The sequence below is a fragment of the Dermochelys coriacea genome, chromosome 4, assembly GCF_009764565.3.
Source record: "Dermochelys coriacea isolate rDerCor1 chromosome 4, rDerCor1.pri.v4, whole genome shotgun sequence".
Classification (NCBI taxonomy): Eukaryota; Metazoa; Chordata; order Testudines; family Dermochelyidae; genus Dermochelys; species Dermochelys coriacea.
Genome location: NC_050071.1, coordinates 113,929,218 through 113,949,383, shown reverse-complemented (window position 1 = coordinate 113,949,383; position 20,166 = coordinate 113,929,218). Strand labels below are relative to the sequence as shown.

General features: G+C 39.6%; 1 protein-coding gene across 4 annotated transcripts; it reads right to left on the bottom strand.

Annotated features, from left to right (window-relative positions):
• Positions 1-4,740: 4,740 nt before the first annotated feature.
• On the bottom strand, positions 4,741-18,149 carry QDPR (quinoid dihydropteridine reductase). 4 transcript variants are annotated; one of them, XR_006281186.1, is made up of 8 exons: positions 17,962-18,111; positions 17,401-17,493; positions 15,603-15,699; positions 13,159-13,299; positions 10,508-10,550; positions 10,211-10,319; positions 8,672-8,755; positions 5,552-5,667 (listed from the first exon to the last, which is right to left on the bottom strand). XR_006281186.1 is itself a non-coding variant. In XM_038400050.2 (7 exons), the coding sequence occupies exons 1-7, from the start codon at positions 18,109-18,111 to the stop codon at positions 5,562-5,564; spliced, it is 726 nt and encodes a 241-aa protein (XP_038255978.1). In that variant the 5' UTR covers positions 18,112-18,149; the 3' UTR covers positions 4,741-5,561. The 4 variants fall into 4 exon arrangements, 3 of the variants coding, with proteins under 3 accessions (XP_038255978.1, XP_043370038.1, XP_043370037.1); XM_038400050.2 differs by lacking the exon at positions 10,508-10,550 and having other exon boundaries at positions 4,741-5,667; positions 18,016-18,149; XM_043514103.1 differs by lacking the exon at positions 10,211-10,319 and having other exon boundaries at positions 4,741-5,667.
• Between the last annotated feature and the right edge of the window lie 2,017 nt (positions 18,150-20,166).

The window sequence follows — 20,166 nt, the reverse complement described above, 5'->3', positions numbered from 1 at the left end:
TTTTAGGCTCTAAAGTTTTACATTGTTTTGTTTTTGAGTGCAGTTATGTAACAAACAAAAAAAATCTACATTTATAAATTGCACTTTCACAATAAAAAGATTGCATTATGGTACTTGTATGAGGTGAATTGAAAAATACTATTTCCTTTATCATTTTTACAGTGCAAATATTTGTAATAAAAATAATATAAAGTGAGCACTGTATACTTTGTATTTTGTGTTGCAATTTAAATCAATATATATGAAAATGTAGAAAAACATCCAAAAATAGTTAATAAATTTCAATTGGTATTCTATTGTTTAACAGTGTGATTAATCATGATTAATTTTTTTGAGTTAATCACGAGTTAACTGTGATTAATCGACAGCCCTAGTTATAACCATTGATTTTAACATCATGGGAATCATCCCGCCAAGTTTCAGTAATATCAACTAAACAAATATCATAAATGGGCAATTTCAATTCTTCTTGTTTGTTCCCAGACTCGTAGCATTACATAAGTAATCCTTACTCTGGTAGGTAACCTCATTTTATTAATGGCATTACTTACCCGAATATCAACTGCTTAGGTGACAAAAGGTTTGCAGAAGTAAAGGTTAGTAGGACTTGGACCTAAGTTTGCAAATCATTAGCATTTATTTTATTGCTGTAAAAAAAACCAAAACTTGCTATTCACTTAAATTATTCACATTAAAGATATTTATCATATATTATGGAAAAATTAGTCATTGATAGTTTCTGGATTGAGGAGTGCCCCCTTTGAATAGTTGCAACAGACATGTGCATAGCGTACCCATTGATACTATAAATGTGACACACCTCTATCTGGGTGCAAAATGGCACTTATTTTAATTGTGCCTAACTACTCCCTGCTAGCTAGGACAGCATTTATTATTTTGGACAGCTAAGTAGCTGGCATTTTAAGAATCTTGAAGTGACAGAAATTCAAGGACATTTGCACTCTGCCTGGCTATCAATATTAATATGTTCGTAAGTCTAATCCAGTCATAAAGATGTATGGCTCTTAACTATGAGAGCATATTTTTCATATGTTGCAGGTGCATGGTCTCACATGAAAGAGGCAACTTTTGTATTAGCTCATCTGAATCACAGGGGTCTAATACAGACCACACAGGCTGCTAATATAGCTTTGCCACTGCAAGGTGTGGGGAGGGGACTCGCTTTCTGCAGTGAAGAGAGGAGTGATTCCTTCCAAAAAACATGAAATGTTTATATTCAAGCTTTAGTGGTAACAAGAAAAAAGGTTAACACTAACTATACCATACTATCTGAGATACTACACTATGGGGCCATGAAGACAAGCCTCAAGATAATAGTGGTATCTCAATTACCATTGTGTGGCAACTGCTGGTAAATCATTACTATCGATCTACAACTACAGTACATACCTGTCATTGAAAAAATTATTGAAGTGATGTGATTTGAGGCCGCCCATCACACTCTTAATTTCCCTTCCCTGAAAGAAACTGATGACTAAAAAAGTGTGTGTGTACATATACTGAATCTGTGGAAAAATAATACCTAGTTTATACATAGTGCTTTCCAACAGTAGATCTCACTGTGCTGTACAAAAAGAGGAATCATTAACCCTATTTTACAGAGGGGAAAACTGAGGTATAGACAGATGAAATTACTTGTCTACAATCACTCAGCAGCCCATTGACAGAATCAGCAATAGAACCTAGTTCCCCTGAGTCCTAGTCCGGTGCTCTATCCTGTAGGCTACACTGTAGTTATGGTCATAGGCTGCAAATATGTATTTGGTTTTGCTGTTGTTCTTGAACAACGAATAATGTAAACCAAATGGTAATGGTGTCTAAAAGGAAATACAGTATACAAAGAAAAGAACCACCATTATGGAGGGTAGCTTATATTTTCAGAACAACAACTTTCAAATGATATCACTAGCAATTGTGTGGCTGGCTGCATTGTGTTCCCACCCCTAAGTAACATGGTTGTGATAAGAAAAGGAGTACTTGTGGCACCTTAGAGACTAACAAATTTATTAGAGCATAAGCTTTCATGAGCTACAGCTCACTTCATCGGATGCTCACGAAAGCTTATGCTCTAATAAATTTGTTAGTCTCTAAGGTGCCACAAGTACTCCTTTTCTTTTTGCGAATACAGACTAACACGGCTGCTACTCTGAAACCTATTGTTGTGATATTATCTACTACTTAGGGCCAGTTGTTTAAGAGTTAAACCCGATTTCAGCTCCTCCAAATGTAAATGCTATAACTAAACCTGCCTTCCACCCAAATTCTGGATTCTTGTTAATTCTTGATTTCTGAAAATAAGCCATTTCCCCTGATTTGGGCCCAAGCATACTGCAGCTTCTTGCCCTCCTTACAAGAAGCGTCAAAGTTAAATGTTCCTCTTCCCATCCCAGACATAAGTCTAGGTGCTTGATGAAGCTGCATGACAGAACGTGCATTGAAAATGCAACTGCTGATAACCTGTCAACAACTCATTGCTGTAATGGCACACCCTGCTGCAGTGCCTCCTCCACAGCCATGGCACCCTGGGACTGGGAGTAGCAGCAATCTTTTTATTTTGTTTTCAAGAGGAAGATGGAAGGGGTGAGAATAGTGGGAAACTCTTGAAGGGGGATGGGTTTGGGAGCCTCACAGGGAAGAGCGGCTGGAACCTTATAGGGAGTATGGTAAGTGGTGGGAGCTTGGTCTTGCACAATGCCCTGAAAGGCCAGAAAACTTGAACTAGGGACGACAAAGCAGAGGAGGAAAAAAGAACACGACACAGTCTTTGCTGAAATAGCTGAAGGATCCTCACCGCCAAAAAGAGCATTTCAAAAACTGTTAAATCACCATATATTCAGGGGAGTAAAAAGGAGGTCTTTCCCATGTGCTGCAAGTTTCTGCCCTCTACAGGCATTCTTGAAGATTGCTCACAATTCTTCTCTCACAAAAAAACCATTAGTGTTCAAAGGCTGGCCATGTTAGATCACTGTTTATAGAGCAAATCCTTAGGATAAGGTGTTTCAAATTCTAGGAATGAGTGTGTCTGACAGCCATCCAAGTCACAACTAACATTTGCTATTGACTTCTGCAACATTTTTCAGATATCAGTCAAACACCGCAACGATTAGAATGAAATATCTCCCTCACACACAGTCTCTACCTGCTGCACTCTGGCTAGCTGACACAGGGAGGGGAGAAAGAGGTGGGAGCAGTAAAGCATATTCCCTTCACCTCTGTTGTCATTCTGCTATAAATTCTTGAGCCCATTAAACACAAGTGGATTATTTCCACAAAAGATCTCACTGCATAATTTTGGCTTGACTAAGAGTTGCAATTCAGAAATTGATACAATTATATTTGATAGTGATTCTATTATATAAAATTCTCCGGAAATCAATCAAATTTACCTTGACTAAGTGCATCAGTTTTCTATAGGTGCAAAATATCATACTTTTAACCAATGAAAAGTATCCATTTTTTAAATTCACTCAAATTTGTGGCAATGTTGCAGCGAATGCTGAAAGTTGCAATTTCCACAACAAAATCACAGCCCATGATTTTCTTAGTCTTAATTATCTTTCCAATATTTAGAGTTCTTCATATTCTTTTCAGCCCTGTTCTGTTGCTTCCTTTTCCATTTCCTTTTTTCTGTGCACAGGGTTTTCTAAATGGTAGTCCAGGGAAATATTACAGGCTGTAGAGTACATCTCCTAATGTAGCTCTCCCAGTTTATATTCTCTAACATAATCCTTTGCAGTTATTTTTGTTGCTACTTTGCCTCATGATCTGTCCTCATATGACATTTTTGGAAAAAAATTTCTGGCCACATTTAATTGAATTAATTCAAAAAAAAAAAAAAAAAGAAGAAGAAGAATTGGGCCCAATTATGCAGTTCAGATCCAAATCTGCATGTGGTAGAAGCAGAGAGAGAGTCTAATCTAGTTTTGGATTAGCTCGTTTTAGAGGTAAAACCAGCTGCGAAGTTCAGACCCTCATGTGAATTTCAAAAGTTATGGGGTGTTTATATCTGCAGCTCAGTTTGGGGCCCCATCTTCTCTACCCTCATCATTTTACATTTGTTCCAGTCCAGGTTCTAAATAGCAGGAGAACCAAAATATCATAAAACTCCAACAGAAAGGTGTTTTCTCATAAGAACTCTAGCAAACTCATGAGGTTTGGTTCATGCAATGGAACAATGAGGAGATCACAGTGCCTCACTACTCGGAGAAAGAGGGTGGGCAAAATACTGCCTTCTTTAATGCGTGCTCTAAGCAAAATGTCTCAAAGAATATCAGCTGATGTTGACCACACTTCCAGCCATCTTCCCACTCTGGAGAACCCCTGACAGTATACCTTAGCCCATACTTATGAATTTGAGTGGTGCTGTAAGTCCAGCCCCAGTCCTGTCCCTGACAGGGTGTGCAGAACATGAACACGGAGACCTCTATTTGACTCAAATCTCGTTTCCAAATGAGAGTTTTTGGATAGTGGACAACAGATACAAAGGAGATAAGGCAAGTCCAAGATAGAGAAATGCTACAGATTCTCCTTACTTCTTTATAGTAAGAAACTATAACATTTCCGTAACTCCACTGTAAGAAAGAAAACATGAGACCATAAAGTATTCCTGTTGTCTGTACACAATAATCTCAAGTGGGGAGTTAAGAGTTGTTTTGGAAGCACTGTACAAATCTCTTACACCACAAATTTAGATTATAAAGAAGTAACCAACCCAATAAATAAAACAATACATATTTATTTAGCCCAAAATCCTCTATAGTCTAACAATAGTCTGTGTGTTCTATTTATATTTCCCTAGGGCACTTTTGCTCCTTCAGATAGTAAAGAACCATCAGGAGTTACACAAGACACATTTATAATATTGTAAATCAATTATTTGGGACAGAAAACACCCTACAATAATTGTTGGGCTGACAGCCCTTTTGAAAGCTTTAAGGCAATTTAAGGGCTCTAATCTTGCAACACCATCTTGTGCAAGTAACCTTTATTCAGTCCCACTGGCTCCAATAGAACAACTTGAATTGGTATAGAATACTCACAGGAAAAGGGGTAGCAGGTTTGGGCTTTTCATAGGGCTGCAGTGATTTTATTTTATATCTTGTCCAACAAAAAAAACCTAGAGTTAGGATATTAGAAGACAACGATATTGCTGAAATGGACAAAAACAGTTGCCCAAAAGACAACTGAGACAGAACTTGACAGTGATAAATGTAGGTACATCACATCATTAAGCACAATTTCTGATACATAGCCAGCACTGTTTGCCTAATTTTAAAGAACAGAGGTAACCCCCTAGAGAATGCTCAAGATTAGGACATTTGCAGATTTTAAAATCTACAGCCTTGATATATATAGAAGACAATGGATACCTTTTGGTAAAGGAACAAAGCTTGCATCTATGAACAGAGAAACATTAGTCAACATCTTGTTTCACAAACAAGATAATAGAATCACTGGATACAGAAGACCACCCAAACTTGACTAGAATGTTACAACCTTCTCATTTGCTGTGTTTTCACAAACAATCACACTGATCAGTCTCAAAGATGTGCGGCAGCTAGTTCTGTCTTCCCTCCTGTGGTTACCACCTGGATTAGGCTGCCTGAGCTTGGTCTGTTCTTCCCTATGATCCAGTCATAAAAGGTTCTGTTAAAAAAATACGAGAATATGATAAGTGTGAATAGGCAAGGGGTGTAAAAAAAAAAACCAAAACAACCCAACAGAGTCAGCCTGCCATATCCACTTCCTTCTCCGTATGTTGTCTTTTTATGTGTGGATCCTTTATAATTGTCTCCAAGAGGACAGACCCTTACACTCACATGGAGCCCCACAAAATCAATAATGGTCTGCTCAGGCACAGGGATCAACCCGCAGAGATCTGATGGCACGATCGGGGCCTAGAATGCAAGTCTCTCGTCTGTCTACAAAGCACCTATTGTCCTGTTGGGCTCTATCACCATGATTTTTAGAGTGCGTGCAGTATCTCTGAAAATTCAGTCTTAAACACATAATAAATAATAAACGTTAACTTTGGGTGGAAGGTAACTGTACCCTGATTCTGCTCCTAAAGTTTGCAAAATATTTCAATTTCTTAGAAAAAAAAAACATTTTAAAGATAAAAGGTAAATCCTACAGAAATTTACTGAAACTGTCGTCATCAAGGTGACTAGGAACATGGGGGTCCAATACAAAAAAATATTGTTGGCATTCCAGTAGAACACTGTTTTTTCCTTCAGAGGCACCCTTCCACTGAAGATTATGGCTAAAATAAAAAGTTAATATACTTCAAAGCTGTGATTTGGTTTTTTTCTTTCCCTTTCTCATATATTTGTTCTCTTCTCTCATTTCCACTTATTCTTTTCTCGCTCTTCTCCCTTCCCTGTCCATTATTTTCCCCCTATTATCATCCTCTGAGTCTTTCACAATTCCCTCCTCTCTTTCCTTCACCTCCAATGTCCTCCCTTCCTATCCCATCCTTATCCTTCTCGGTCTCATGCTCTTTCCCTTGTCTAGTCCTCTTTTCTTTCAGCTTTTTTCCTTCCCTAGGCAGCCTACCCCTTCAACCACTCTCTCCCATCATCACACCACTGATCTGCACAATTGTGGAAATGGTTCTTCAGGGCTGTGAGGGGAGCAGTGGGACTTCAAGTCTCATAGGGAGGAATTCACCCATCAGCAGCGGGCCACCACATTGCCTACGCTCACTTTAAACCCTATTTTGAAGATTGGAAGAGGTGCAGAGGCCTTGTGTTAGCTGCTTGAGGAGGAAGGAAAAAGTAGTGCAATTTCATCCAGAGAATGCAAGGCATTCTTCAGGGCCCATACTCTATCCTCATGCTCTGCACTCCCCAGTAGCCATTTTGAATGGTCATGCAATCTGATGCAATGAATTCTGGGGCACACTAAGCCCCAGAATGTGATTACCAGATGGTATGAGAATTCTTGTGGGGATTCTCAAGAGGAAGGCACTGTCACCAGCTCTCACAATATTTGGTGTTTTTCTTAAAGCCCCAGCTCCTGAAGGCAAGTGATTATAGGAGAATCTCAGCTTTCATTAAGGAAAGCTTTCACTAAGGCTCAGCAACCAGGAGGCAAATTAAAGGAAGCATGATTTTCAAGATAATCTCATGATTCTGGGGGGCCTGGCTCATGATTTTTGAGTATGTGGGGTTAACAATACAGGGAAATAGTCTTTGGTTCTACCAGGAAGTGTGATGGAGCTTCTTACAGAGTGTGGATCATTACTGAATCATAAAAATTTCAGAGAGAGATTTTAAGTTGATAGCACTGGTTTAACTCTTTTTTAAAAAAAAAAAGGAGGACGGGGTGGGGCAGGGGATTGTTTTACCCACTATGGCTAAAGTTAATCTAGTGGAACAGATTATGGTTTATTCCTCTCCCCCCCCCACGATTGATTTACTTTATGCATCACTGTGCTGTCCGTCTCACACGTAGAATCAGTTCCCCTGTTTGTAAGCATCTCTCACAAGAGGAAAAACAATTTTAAAAACAGCACTTAAAATTAGGAACATGTTTGTAAAACCACAGCATTTGGCCAAACGGTCTCAGGAGTGTAGGTAAATAACTGAAAGTAGTTTAAAAAAAAAAAAAAAGTAACGATATGTCAAGTTGGCAGTGGCCCTTTAAATAAAGCAACTCAAACAGTTACCTACGTCTCCTCTGCCTAAAACCACCCCTGAATGGAAGGCCCAGCGAAAGCACTCCAAAAGGGAAGGAAATCCAGAGTCAAAGCAGACATGCTGTGAAGGACAGAGCTTCAGCCTCATTTCCAAGTGCCCTGGCTTTCGCAGGTTTAAAGGGAGAACTACAAAACTAGAGAGAGATTTTTTTCAATGCCCTTTATGATGTATGAAGTTGGATCGGTTTCCACTCTTCTCTCCCCTCCTCCTCCCCCCAAAAATGTTGCTGTTTAAACAGAAAGAAAATCCTATATAATGCCTTCACTTCCCTCTCTCTGGCAAGATATTTGAAGGGTCTGTTCTGAATAATGCCACAAAGCCAGCACCAATAAGCTGCAGGGCTCTACCCTCAGCCGAGCAAAGGAGAAGAAGCTGAACCTCTACACCTCAGTATGGAGCAAAGAGATCTGCAGCTCATCTTACAGCTTCATTTAGGTCTGACCCTCCACATATCTAGCCAGTGAGGACTTGATTGAGTGATATTACTCAAGAAACAAGCAGACAATAGAACTTCTGGGGAGAGGAAGTGGGCACACAGAAGGAGGGGGAACTACATCTACCTTAAGACAATATAAAAGGAGCAGTAAAGGGCATAAACACCTTTCTCTTTACAGCTCACCTTTAAACCAGACTGCTTATGTCTGACACAGCTGTTTGTGATTTAACTTAATTGTCCACATGCTTTAAAAGGCTTGCTGACTTTAAAACACTCAGGGCCGGTGTAAGTTAATGCAGGGCCACTTAGGTCAATGGAGTTATGCCAATTTTCACCAGCTGAGGATTTGGCCCTATAAGCTTAGCCTAACTTCAAGGTACCGAACATGGGGTGTGCACAGAAACATCCAAATCCGAGTGACAAGATTGCCTATTTTTAAGAAGAGAAGATGCAAAAAAAACAGCTGTTTTAAAAGGAGAGCTAGGAATTGTTTAGTCATTGTACATGTACTCACTCAGCAAGGAATTCTAGGGGTGTCCAGGAGCTGAAATCTGCGTCAGGCATTGATTTCCTGTTCACTGGTGTATCCAAGGTAACCCTGCAATTGAGAGAGATAAGCCTTTCATTTGTACATCATGCTTCTGATAAGAGCGGTCTGCTCTTCCGTCCTTTGCTCTAGTGTATGCTGAACTTTCAGAACAGGGCACTGAAATCCAAACAATGTTAGATGGATTTCTCTTGAAAGCTGTACGTCTCTAACAGCATGTAATCATCAGTCTTAAGTTTTTAAATCTATATATTTAAATATGATGATATTTGTAAGCTAGGATCTTCAAAAATGCCTAAGTCACTTAAATGTTGCTGAAAATCCCAACCTTAACTGTTACTCTCTTCAAACTTTATACAATACCAAAACCTTTCAAGGCATCTATGCAAGTTTGGAATGGCCAGTAGCCAGGAGACGAGTGTGAAATTGGTATCTGACTGTTGGTGGTACTCTGCAAGGGCATGTGTTAATTATTCAGCTATCCTGTATGTTGTCATTCCCTGTCCAAAAAGAAATGCAATTGGAGAAGCTTGTAAAGAAGAGGGTGAGATGCAATTAAATGAGTTCAGACAGCATTTTTAAGCCCCTCTCCAGTACTTCTGAGCACTGACAATCTTCAAAAAGACTATGTTTCACACGGGTCTGGAAAGGAAATACTCAAATCCTTAACCAGGTTATCAAAGGGAATCACAGAAGTTAGATCTTTTCCATGTCTATTAGGCCAGCCAATTCATTTACCCCTTTGCCAATGCAGGCAGCCAACTTATAATAAAGTGTTAGCAGGCTTGTAGCAGGGAAAAGAGGAACTAAACCTTTTGTACTCACAAGTCTTCAAGGGACAATTACTTTAGCTGCCCAAGTCACTCTACCAAGAGGATATATAATATTATGCACAGTAGAAGCTACACTTCTATGGGAAAGAATCTCAAAAAAGGTAAAAGTTTGGCAAGACATTTTCCTCATTTAAACCCCACTTGGTATTCAGAAGTAAACTTTGATAGACATCGGCTAACTTTGCCCAACCAAAATTAAGGAATAGTGAATGCAAACATTCAAAAGCACTTTCAGCTAAATAAAACATTCCACTAGTTTCTTTTTTCACACAAACTATAAAAAACATATTTTAAAACAGTTTCATGTCTAATGTGTCACTTTCAGATTCCTATCTACACTACAAAATAACCATATTTAAATATGGTTTAACCATCTGTCAAGGTTAAATCATGGTTTTCTAACATCGTTGTAACAATGATTTCTTCTATCTGGACAGGAAAGAAAAAATATGTTATGTATTGTTTATGGTAATGCCTATAACATGCTAGGTATGCTCTAGAGACTACTGAAGAGGGATGTTCCCTGCTTTGAGAAACCACAACCATGTTTAAACTGTTAGTTCTGTAGTGTAGATGGGGCCTTAGAAAAGAAGCACATCCATGTGTCACTCAGTTACAGTCATACTTTAAAATTAAACAATGCAATAGCACAGGTAACTATGCAACCACTTACGGTAGAACAGCAAGAGCAGCAGACCTAGATGGCAAGCCACTGTTCGCACCAGCTAGACTCTGACAAAGCTGATGTACTGCTCCTTTTGCCATGCCATACCCAACCATCCCTAACAATTAGAAATAAAACAGATTACAAAAAGTTATCTCACTGACAATAGTTGTATAAAAAGGAGACAGTGAAAGTTTCTATGTTATTTGATGAAAAGAAGGTTTATATTCACCTGCAGCAATCTTGGAACAGAATCAGTCTTATAGCACATTGCACAAATGTATACACGTTTTTAGAAGAACTTACCCCTGACAAAGGAATTGCGTTGCTATCACAGAGCTCAATTTATCTAGAAACACGGAATTTAAAAAAATATTTTTAAAAAGAGATAGGCTTAGTTGGTCTCACAAATTGTGCGCCATGAGATCTGAACACAGTGTTATAGCACTTGTCTTTATAAAGACACCCAGAGAAGACATATCTAGAGCTGAGAAAACAACAGATTTTTCAGTTCATTGACGATTTTAAAAAGTTGGAAAAAAATTGTTTCAGGTTCAATAAAACATTTTGTTTCAATTTTTACCATTTAAAATGTTTTGAATATTTAAAACATAAAATTAAAGAGAATTTTGAAAAAAGCTGTTTCAAATCCCCCCAAAAATCAAAACATTTTGTTTAGGAAATGTTGTAATGAAATGCTTCCATTTTTTCAATTTTTTTTTTGTTTTTCTAAATGAATACTTGAGTTAAATCTACACAAATTTTAAAAATCATCAAATCAGCCTTTTTAGCCAAAATTTTTTTTACCCTGCTGTAGATATATCTACTATCTATGGCCATAATCTTGCAAACACTGATGCATGTACTTAACTTTGAGGACAAGTAGTCCTACTGACTTTAATGAAACTATTCACATACTTAACAGTAAACAAGTGCTTAAATGTTTGCAGAATCAGGGGAAAATACATACAGCCATATTAGAGAAGTCCAGCGGTCCACCTAATCTGGTGTCCTGGAATGTCTGACACAGACTTTTACCAAATGCTTTGGCAGAAGTTGCAAGAAACCCCACAATGGAAAGTCATTAAATAACTTCCCTTATGGGCAGGTTTCTTCCTAACCCTTATTAGTTACTAGTTGAATTAGGTTCTGAAGCATGAGAGTTTCTCTCTCCAAAAATAAATGCCTTATACTATCTAATGTAACTGGATATGTTTTCACTATCCATATAAATGCCTGTTACTTTATTTGGAATTTTACTGAATTCTTGCATTCAATGAGATCTTGCGATAATGAGTTCCACGGACTAGTTATGAATTGTGCAAAGTAGTATTTCCTTTGATCAATTTTAAATGTGTTGCCCTACAGTTTCACTAAATGTTCCTTTTTTTGTGTATTAAGAGAAAGCCTAAATAGAAGTGGACAATTTACCTTCTCTTTACTATTTGTTGTTTGTATCCCTTATATCCCCTCTTATTTGTCTCCTTTGTAAACCAAATAGTTTCAATCTTTGCCATCCATCCCTGAGCCCCTTCTACTTCCGCTATTTATTTTTTCCAGTTTGCTGTAGGCGATTGCCATTTAAACTTACTGTACATAAATAGGAAAATTGTTTCCAGAGTCTACTGAAAAACAAGAGGAAAAAGAAAGCTAGACTTCCATAATTACGAATAACAAGCCTAAAATGTCAGAAGATAATTGTTGCTCAACTAGTGCAAATGTCTTTCCCAATTCCTCCTCACATTTAATAAGGTTCATGTGTTTTCCCACAGCACTGCTTGTCCTAAAAATCCACAATGATTGAAACCATCCTGCTCAAAACATGAAAGCAAATTAAGTTGATTCTCTCCCCTAACAAAATGTCACGGAATTACTCCAAAGAGTTCACCTATTTGCATTTTTAACGGTACATGGTCAGTCTGTTGCAAAAAGGAAACAAACAACCTTTTCACTCGCTAATAACAATTTTATCTTCAGACTACATTAGATGCAGCTTTAAACATGTGAATATAGAGGCCAAATCATTAATTACAAAACACAGTATACTTTCCTAGAACATAATGGTAACACTTAATTCCTTTAGCTCGGTTTTCAGACAGCTTTGAAGCACTACCCCTTATCTTTACAACCCATTCCATCATTTTAACTTTTAAAATTTCTTATGTCACATCAGAACATTGCTGCAGATATCTAAGAGAGCAAAGTAACACTAATATAAGAGACTAAATGGAAGTTACTTCATTTGAGTCTCAGATAAATCTTGCAGACTTTAATGGATGTTAACCTCTCCGTCTTCACCCTTCACGCCCACAGTCCCCTAGTGCCTGTGTTTTTTAAATTGCTTTCAGACTTTCTTCTCTACAAAGAGCAAGAAAAACTGGAATGAGATCAAAGATCACAAGGTATATGTCACAAAGTCTATACTAAACAACTAATGGAGACAGAGGCTGAAGGTCATCAAGATTATCTATGTCTGAAGCAAGGTGAACTGGATTCAGAACATAAGCAGGATGACCATGTTCAATAAAAACAACTGAGTCATCACTAACTTTAAAAAATTAGTTACCTAAGAACCCTGCCTTCCAGGAAAGCAAATATGGAGTTTAACCTTCTCTAAGGGTTTACAATGTTATACCTAAAATTTTTAATGTGTTGTTCTTCATTATTTCCAAGCACTTCTGACTGCTTGTTATACTAAAAACGATTTCACCAAAGCCAGACAACTAGTATTTAAGCATCAGATTTTCTCTCTTTCTTTCTTTCTTTCACTGTACTTGCCATGGGTTTTGGATTGCCAACTGCAAAGTTACAACTTTCCTCAAGGGATTCAAACAGCAGTTTACCATATGTATAATATGGGAAGAAATGTTAAGGGAGTAAAACTGCTGTTTCTCAAACAGGAATAATTAAAACAATTATTGTTGGTGTCAAAGCAAATACCACATTTTGCTTGTTACCTGGAGTTCCAGCCAAAGCAGCTTTTGCTCCAGTCAGAGTCAATAACCCGCCTTCTTTCAGATGTTTTGTGGCTAAGTGACTGGAAATAGTTGATGTCCAAACACTCTGTTTCCACATAAGGTCAGAATTTTTGTATAAAGCTGAAAAACAAAATAGTTGGGTCAATTATCTAGAAAGCAAAAGTCTTCTCGTTCTAGCTTGTGCCCCACCATACAGACTAAAACAGCATGCAAATCTGCCTTACGCCACTTCGTATATCCCACTTCTGCTGCAATACTCATCAATGCCTGCAGCGCCTCTCGCCTTGCCAATTGTACCTTTATTCTCTTTGGCTTCCTCAAGTTCCTGCTCAACAGACGTGCACAATACTGTTACCTGACTTCTCACTACAAGAAGTGTGACCACATCCCCTATCCTCAGCCAGTTCCATTGGCTCACCTTTAATTTCTGGACCCCGTTCAACACTCCCCTCATTTCTAAAACTCCCATGGACTTTGCTTTCATCAGTGTCAAAGACCCTGTTGCTCTCTTTACTTCCTCCTCCTGTGTTCATTTTGCATCAGCTTCCTCTCTCTGTCCCTTTGCATAGTCTCAACTGTGACGGTGAAAGAGCCTTCTCTTCTGCAGCTCTTACCTTCTAGAATGATCTTTTCATCTGCAGGAAAAACAACTCTTCTCCTTGCCTATTGTTCTTAAGGTCTCACTCTTTATTCTTTTATCTCTGTAACTGTATTATTTAATTTTACAATCTAGTTAGAGTTTGTATGAGAGAAGCTGTATAAAATAAAGTCGCGCTATTTTCCATAAACTATAGGTTTAAGTCTGTTTAGTTCTTGGATGGGTGACCACCTGAGAAAACCAAATGCTCTATATGCTTTTTCTTTTCTGTGATCTCGAAGACTGCTCTAAAATATTTTATGTCTGCAGTGGTGATCTTTGGATAGAGCTCTGTAGTATTATGTAAAACCTAGGTTTTTATTTCAACCGCTGCTTGCTTACTCCCTGAAATTTCATGAAAAACAACTGCTGGACTGCTGGACCACAACCATTTTCTCCCAGGGGCTTTGGTCCTGTTAGATCTCATAAGCTATGCAAGACCGGACCTAGTGGATGGAAAACTCCAAGGCATAAAGGAATGGGTGGGAAACACATCTTTTGTTCATCAGACTATTGTTCAAACAGGGGCTCCATCTGCCTACAGGCGGTCTGGACTGTACGACTGCTGCCTAGACAGGCTCAGAATCTCAAGACTTCTAAAGAACTGGCCTGCATGTAGTTTCAATTTAAAAAAAAAAAAAAAAAAGAAAGAAAGAAAAGAAGAATTGTTGTATTACAGCTAGTCAATTCAAATGAAAATAGAATTTTAAAATCAGTTCAGCAATTGTTAGTTTTAGCAACATATTATTGGGGGACAGAAGGAGAAAAATTAAGATTAAGCAAATAATAATATTGAATACCTATATCTTTAACATTTAAGATGTTTATTTCCATAAAAACACGAACAAACTCAGACACACATATTAATGGCATGAAGTAGACAGGATGACCAACCATCCCAAGACACTTCCCATCCTGAGTGTCAATAACTTAAACTAAGAGTACTATGTGTTATCTCATTTACAGTAGTTAAACTGTTTGACTGCATTGTGTTGGATTATAACAGATACATACAAACATTTCCTTTTTTATGAAACAGTAGTGAATGTCATCTTCCTATGTTGTCTTTAAAAATAAGAAACAGTTTTGCCTTGTATGTTTGTATGGTGTGAGGAGGGGAGGGTCTACCAGCTGCTTAATATACTCCAGACTGGAAACAAGGCTAATAATTTTGGGTACCCTAACCTAGGTTAGAAAAATTCCATTCTGGCTATTATGAAATGTTAGGAGCTCAGTAACAAGCCATTTTAAATGTTAAACTTGAAGACCTGCATCCATTTAAAAATGCTATTTTAGGCACTATATAAAAACTTGTCAGGATGCGACAGTATAGTGCCACAATACACCAGCACTGAAGACTCTGGAAGGTAGTGTGGCCTAGTGGACAGAGCACTAGACTGGGACTCAGGAGACTTGGGGTTTATTCCAGGCTCAGCCAGTGACCTTGGGCAAGTCACTTTACCTCTTTATGCCTCAGTTTCCCCATCTGTAAAATGGCGCTAAGGATACTGACCTCGTCTGTAAAGCACTTTGAGATGTGCTGATGAAAAATGCTACATTAGAGCAAGGTATGATTATTAATCACATGAAACCATCAAATAGAAAAGGCTATGAAAGGTACGTAGAGGTGTTCCAGCTCCCATTGATTTGGGTGGAGCTATTAGTTCCCTTTCTGTGTGATCACAGTAAAGGAGAGATTTTAGTCTGAGAGATCTACCTCTTACCATGACTTTTTCCTCCCATTGCATTAATGTGTTTGTCAGTATGCTACTAACAAAGGGCTTACATTTAGCTTTTGCACTACCACCTGCCCATCCTCCAGCTACACACAGGATAGCATCCACCTTCTGTTCACCCAGAAGTTTTCCAACATCTGCTGTCACCTTAAATATATAACAAAGAAATTATAAAGTCATTCTGAAAATACTGCATTGAAGAAGTAAAGATATAAATACCCAGCCTTTAAATTGTAATTTTAAAATTACGTTGCACATATGGTGATTCAAGCAGCTATTTAAAATTAGTTTATGATTTTACCCACTGGAAGCAAAACAACAATGCTGAATACTGAAAACAGATTAAACAACAACCATGTGCTAGGTGATGTCAATGCAACTAATGTGTGAGTGAGGCTTGCAGGATCAGTTAATTTCAGGGATCAGGCCTTAGTTTACTAGCACTTTGAGTTTCTCTTGGGACACTGCTTTTCAGGTAACAGTCCTTCCCTTTGTACTGTACTGTTCAGAAACACAGAACGAAGGTACAAGAAAGAAATCTGATAATGAACTAGCCTCGCTGTTGGTAAAGTTTCTGCCTAACCCTAAAACTTGTACCCTAAAGCTTGGGAGTATAGTTTACAACCTTGCTTATAAGCTTAAAGTTTGGGAGTTTATACTTTTAGCCTACCCTATTTTTGTTTCTTCTCCCAAGTGTAGGGCTTCAAATAAATTAGCACTGAACTTTATCTCTGTGAAACTTATAAAAAACAACAGATTTGTAAAATTCTTTCAGATTCTGTCTACAGCAGAGGTTCTCAAACTGGAGGTCAGGACCCCTCAAGGGGTTGCAAGGTTATTACATGGAGGGTTGCAAGCAGTCAGCCTCCACCCCAAATGCTGTTTTGCCTCTGGAATTTCTAACAGTGTTAAATATTTAAAAAATGTACTTTTAATTTGGGGGGGGGGGTCACATTCAGAGGCTTACTATGTGAAAGGGGTCAGCAGTACAAGAGTTTGAGAACTACTTGCCTACAGGAGGGAGTCTACATAGCCAGACAATCCTGCTGTCCGGGTGCCAATGCTTGAGATGATGGGGCGTCCAGGATTTCCAGGTTTATGGATCTTGGATAGCAGATAGAATACCCCAGGTCGGGGTTGCAGGGGTGTGTCTGTGCAGATTTGTTCTTGTGCCTGAGTAGGGAGTCTACATAGTTTGTTGTTACCCAGATACAGATTTTAAAGATAAATATGGTTTTAATAAAAGGAGGGTGTCCCTGGGCTCTCTGAATGTAATAATACATATACATAGGCTCCATGTAATCCCAAATGACAGGTTTCAGAGTAGCAGCCATGTTAGTCTGTATTCGCAAAAAGAAATGTTCTCTGTGTGTGTATATAAATCTCCCCACTGTATTTTCCACTGAATGCATCCGATGAAGTGAGCTGTAGCTCATGAAAACTTATGCTCAAATAAATGTGTTAGTCTCTAAGGTGCCACAAGTACTCCTTTTCTTTTTATGTAATCCCAAAGAGAAAGAACAATCAAGAGTAAATGAGAACTCTGTTTTCTTTAAATATGAATACACTGATGATAGCCTTAACCATAGGGAAGCCAGGTATCAGGCTGAAGATGACCTAACGGCGTGGCCAAGGGGAAACAGCTTATAAGAAACAAAGCAAGGCAGTCTATTTTATATTCTATTCTAGATAGGATTTCATACTCCAGTCCCGAAGACATTTAGAGACCTAGTGCTTTTCTCAACACTTGAAAGAACTGCCCAACCACCTTCCTAATGCAAAGCAGCTGCCCCAGAGCTTGATGCCACAAGCTTTATTACAACATTTAAAGGAAAATGAATAGGTCACCTGATCTGCTTGCTCAGTGAAGGAGTCCGTCATTTTCACAACAACATTGGCATTAGCTTCTTCATTTTCTGCTAGGTCAATGCTGGCAACCCACTGATAACAAACAAGAACAACAAAGAGAGTTTTACTTTTTAAATGGATCACTTATCAGTAAATAACTAAGATTTTTTTTTTTTAAGTATTTAAGGAGCCAGGGCAGCGTCTGTACTTTGCCCACTTGACAGCTGGGGTGAAAAACCAATGCACTGTGTGATTTGCAAAGAAGGCAGCAATTGGCCAGCTGCAAACTAGCTGCCGAGCTTTACTCATTCGCGGGGAGGAAGCCTCCCTCCTCTTTGGGGCTTAGCTGCTGCCAGGAAGGGTTGCAAGTCTCTTCCTCTGGCAGAGGAGAGAGGAGTGCGCTCTGAGTCTCGGCGAGATTTACACTCGCTCGTCAGTTTTCGGAGCTCTGCAATTCACGGGGGAAGAGCCCTGGCCGCTGGGCCGAAGCAACGCAGAGCGGTGCAGGGCTGCGATACGCAGGAGGGCGCTTCCTCCCCAGCCCGCCGCTCCCAGACACGCCCCAAGCCATTCAGCGACGGCCCCAAGTGCCCAGCCCGCTCTGTCGGTGCTTACCCAGTGCTTGGCTCTGAAATACTGCACGCATTGGGCTCCCAGGGCCCCTCTGCCTCCGTACACCAGCACCCTGTGCGCCTCTGCTGCCGCTGCCATGCTCCGGCCGCTGCCCGCCCGGCTCTCTCTCGCCTTCTGAGCCTGCGGCTTGCCAGGGGCTTCGGAGCCCGGCAGCTCCGCCTCCCTGCCGGGCCGCCCGACCAGCGGCGGCGGCCCCCCCGCTTCCGCGCTCGCCACCGCCACCTAGGCTGGCTGAGAAGCTGCGCGGGGACGAGACGCTGCACCAATTCCCCCGGGGCCAGGGCTCACTCAGTACCACGCGGCCCTGCGGCGGGGGGCTTCTGTTTAAGTTCGAGGTTTAACTAAGGCCGCCGGGTTGCACCCCACGGAGGGATCTCTCAAAGGCTGGTGGGTCAGCGCGGTGCAACAGAACCCTGGTATAACACAGGCGGGCTGTGCATCTCGCTCATCTCCCTCCCTGCGGTGGATTGCCTGGGCGCTCCTACACCCGTTTCCCACGCGGCGAGGAGTCGTTGTAGACGAGGGGCAGCAGCAGAAACTTTCTTCTTTTAGTTCAAAATAAAAGAGAGTCTTCCAAGCAACACATTAGTGCCCCAGTACAAGGAGAAGCCCGGGTGCAAATGGTGCTGGAAATGCAGTAGGAGACTGAATAGGCACTCAGTACTAAGCCAGTGCCCAAGCAGCGTGTTTGAGAGCGCTGTGCTGTGGTGGGACAGTACTGTCTTTTGGCTGGGATGTAATATACCAAGTTCCCTCCAATCCCAATCCAATCACTACTGGCCCCACATTGCACTTCATGTAAAAATAAAGGCATCTTGGTCAAACTCCAACTCAAATCATGATATCCTACTTAAATTTTTATCGCATATTCAATGACCCTATATCCCTATATGTTAATTTACCAACAAAATGCAGCTACCTCTGACGACAGCAGCTGTTAAGCAGAACCCTACATAATAATTTAGGGCAGGAAATGTTTGTTCCTTTTAATAAATTTGTCAGGTGATCTTATTCTCTGATGATGGGCACAGTATAAGAATATGTACATAGATTAGATAAAAGAATATTAAGTACTCAACTGAATCTGCAGGTGAAATTTAGGTCCACTGTAATTAATTGAGTTGGAATATATTCAGGACTCCAGAATTACCCTCCTTACTTCTGCAAATAGTGCTATGTGGGACCTTCATTGACGATAAATGATCAAGACTTTGGTTTTGTATTTTCCCAAAAGACAGCAGTAACTTTGGCAGCACTAGTACCCCTCCACAACTTGTTTAGGCACTAGTCAGAGGAGTATTATGTTACCTACTTTACAGGGATGCTGGGAGAATTGATTAATTAATGATTGCAAAGAGCTTTGAGGTCCTCAAGTAAAAGTGCCTATAGACATGCAAACTATTTTTTTACAGTGCTATCTGATAGTACTTCTGGCATGTACAGTCATGGCTGTTTGTGCACATGTTTACAATAGCAAGTTGCTGGTATATGTTAAAGAAGGCTGACATTGTGCTTCTCCAAGCTACAACAACTTGCTTTGCATTCCATTTTATATAGAAGATTAATCTAATAAATCTTGGCATCCTGAAACATAATGTATACACTTCAATTAACAGGCTTGGCGAATGGAGGGTCATCATTTTGTTGTTTACAAACAGCTCTGGTGGCTGTGACAGTAGTGACATTTAGAAAAAGTGGGACCGCAGCAAGCACCAAGGGAAAGACATTTGATACATCTTCGGTGTCAGCAGAATTCTAGTGCCAATTTTTTTTCCACACTACATCCCATTCACACAATTTGTTTAACTTTTCTTTATAATCCATACAACTGAATTGTGCATCTAAATTATGTGATCATTGTCAAGAAATTGGTGTCATTTGAATATTTAAAACGGAACAATTAAACCCTCTGATGAAACATTAGTCGTGCAATAGAGATAGGATTACTTTCTGCAGAAACAAGCACCACTGTGCTACCGTGTAATGAAGTTGTTCTTTGCAACCATTTCAGGATGTTGCTGCAGCAAAACTATACGTTGGGCTTGATTTGTAACTGTGCCTCTGAAGTTTTAAAATACAATGAGATTTAAAGGGTGTGTGTGGAATAACTGGCATCTTACCACCTGTGGATTT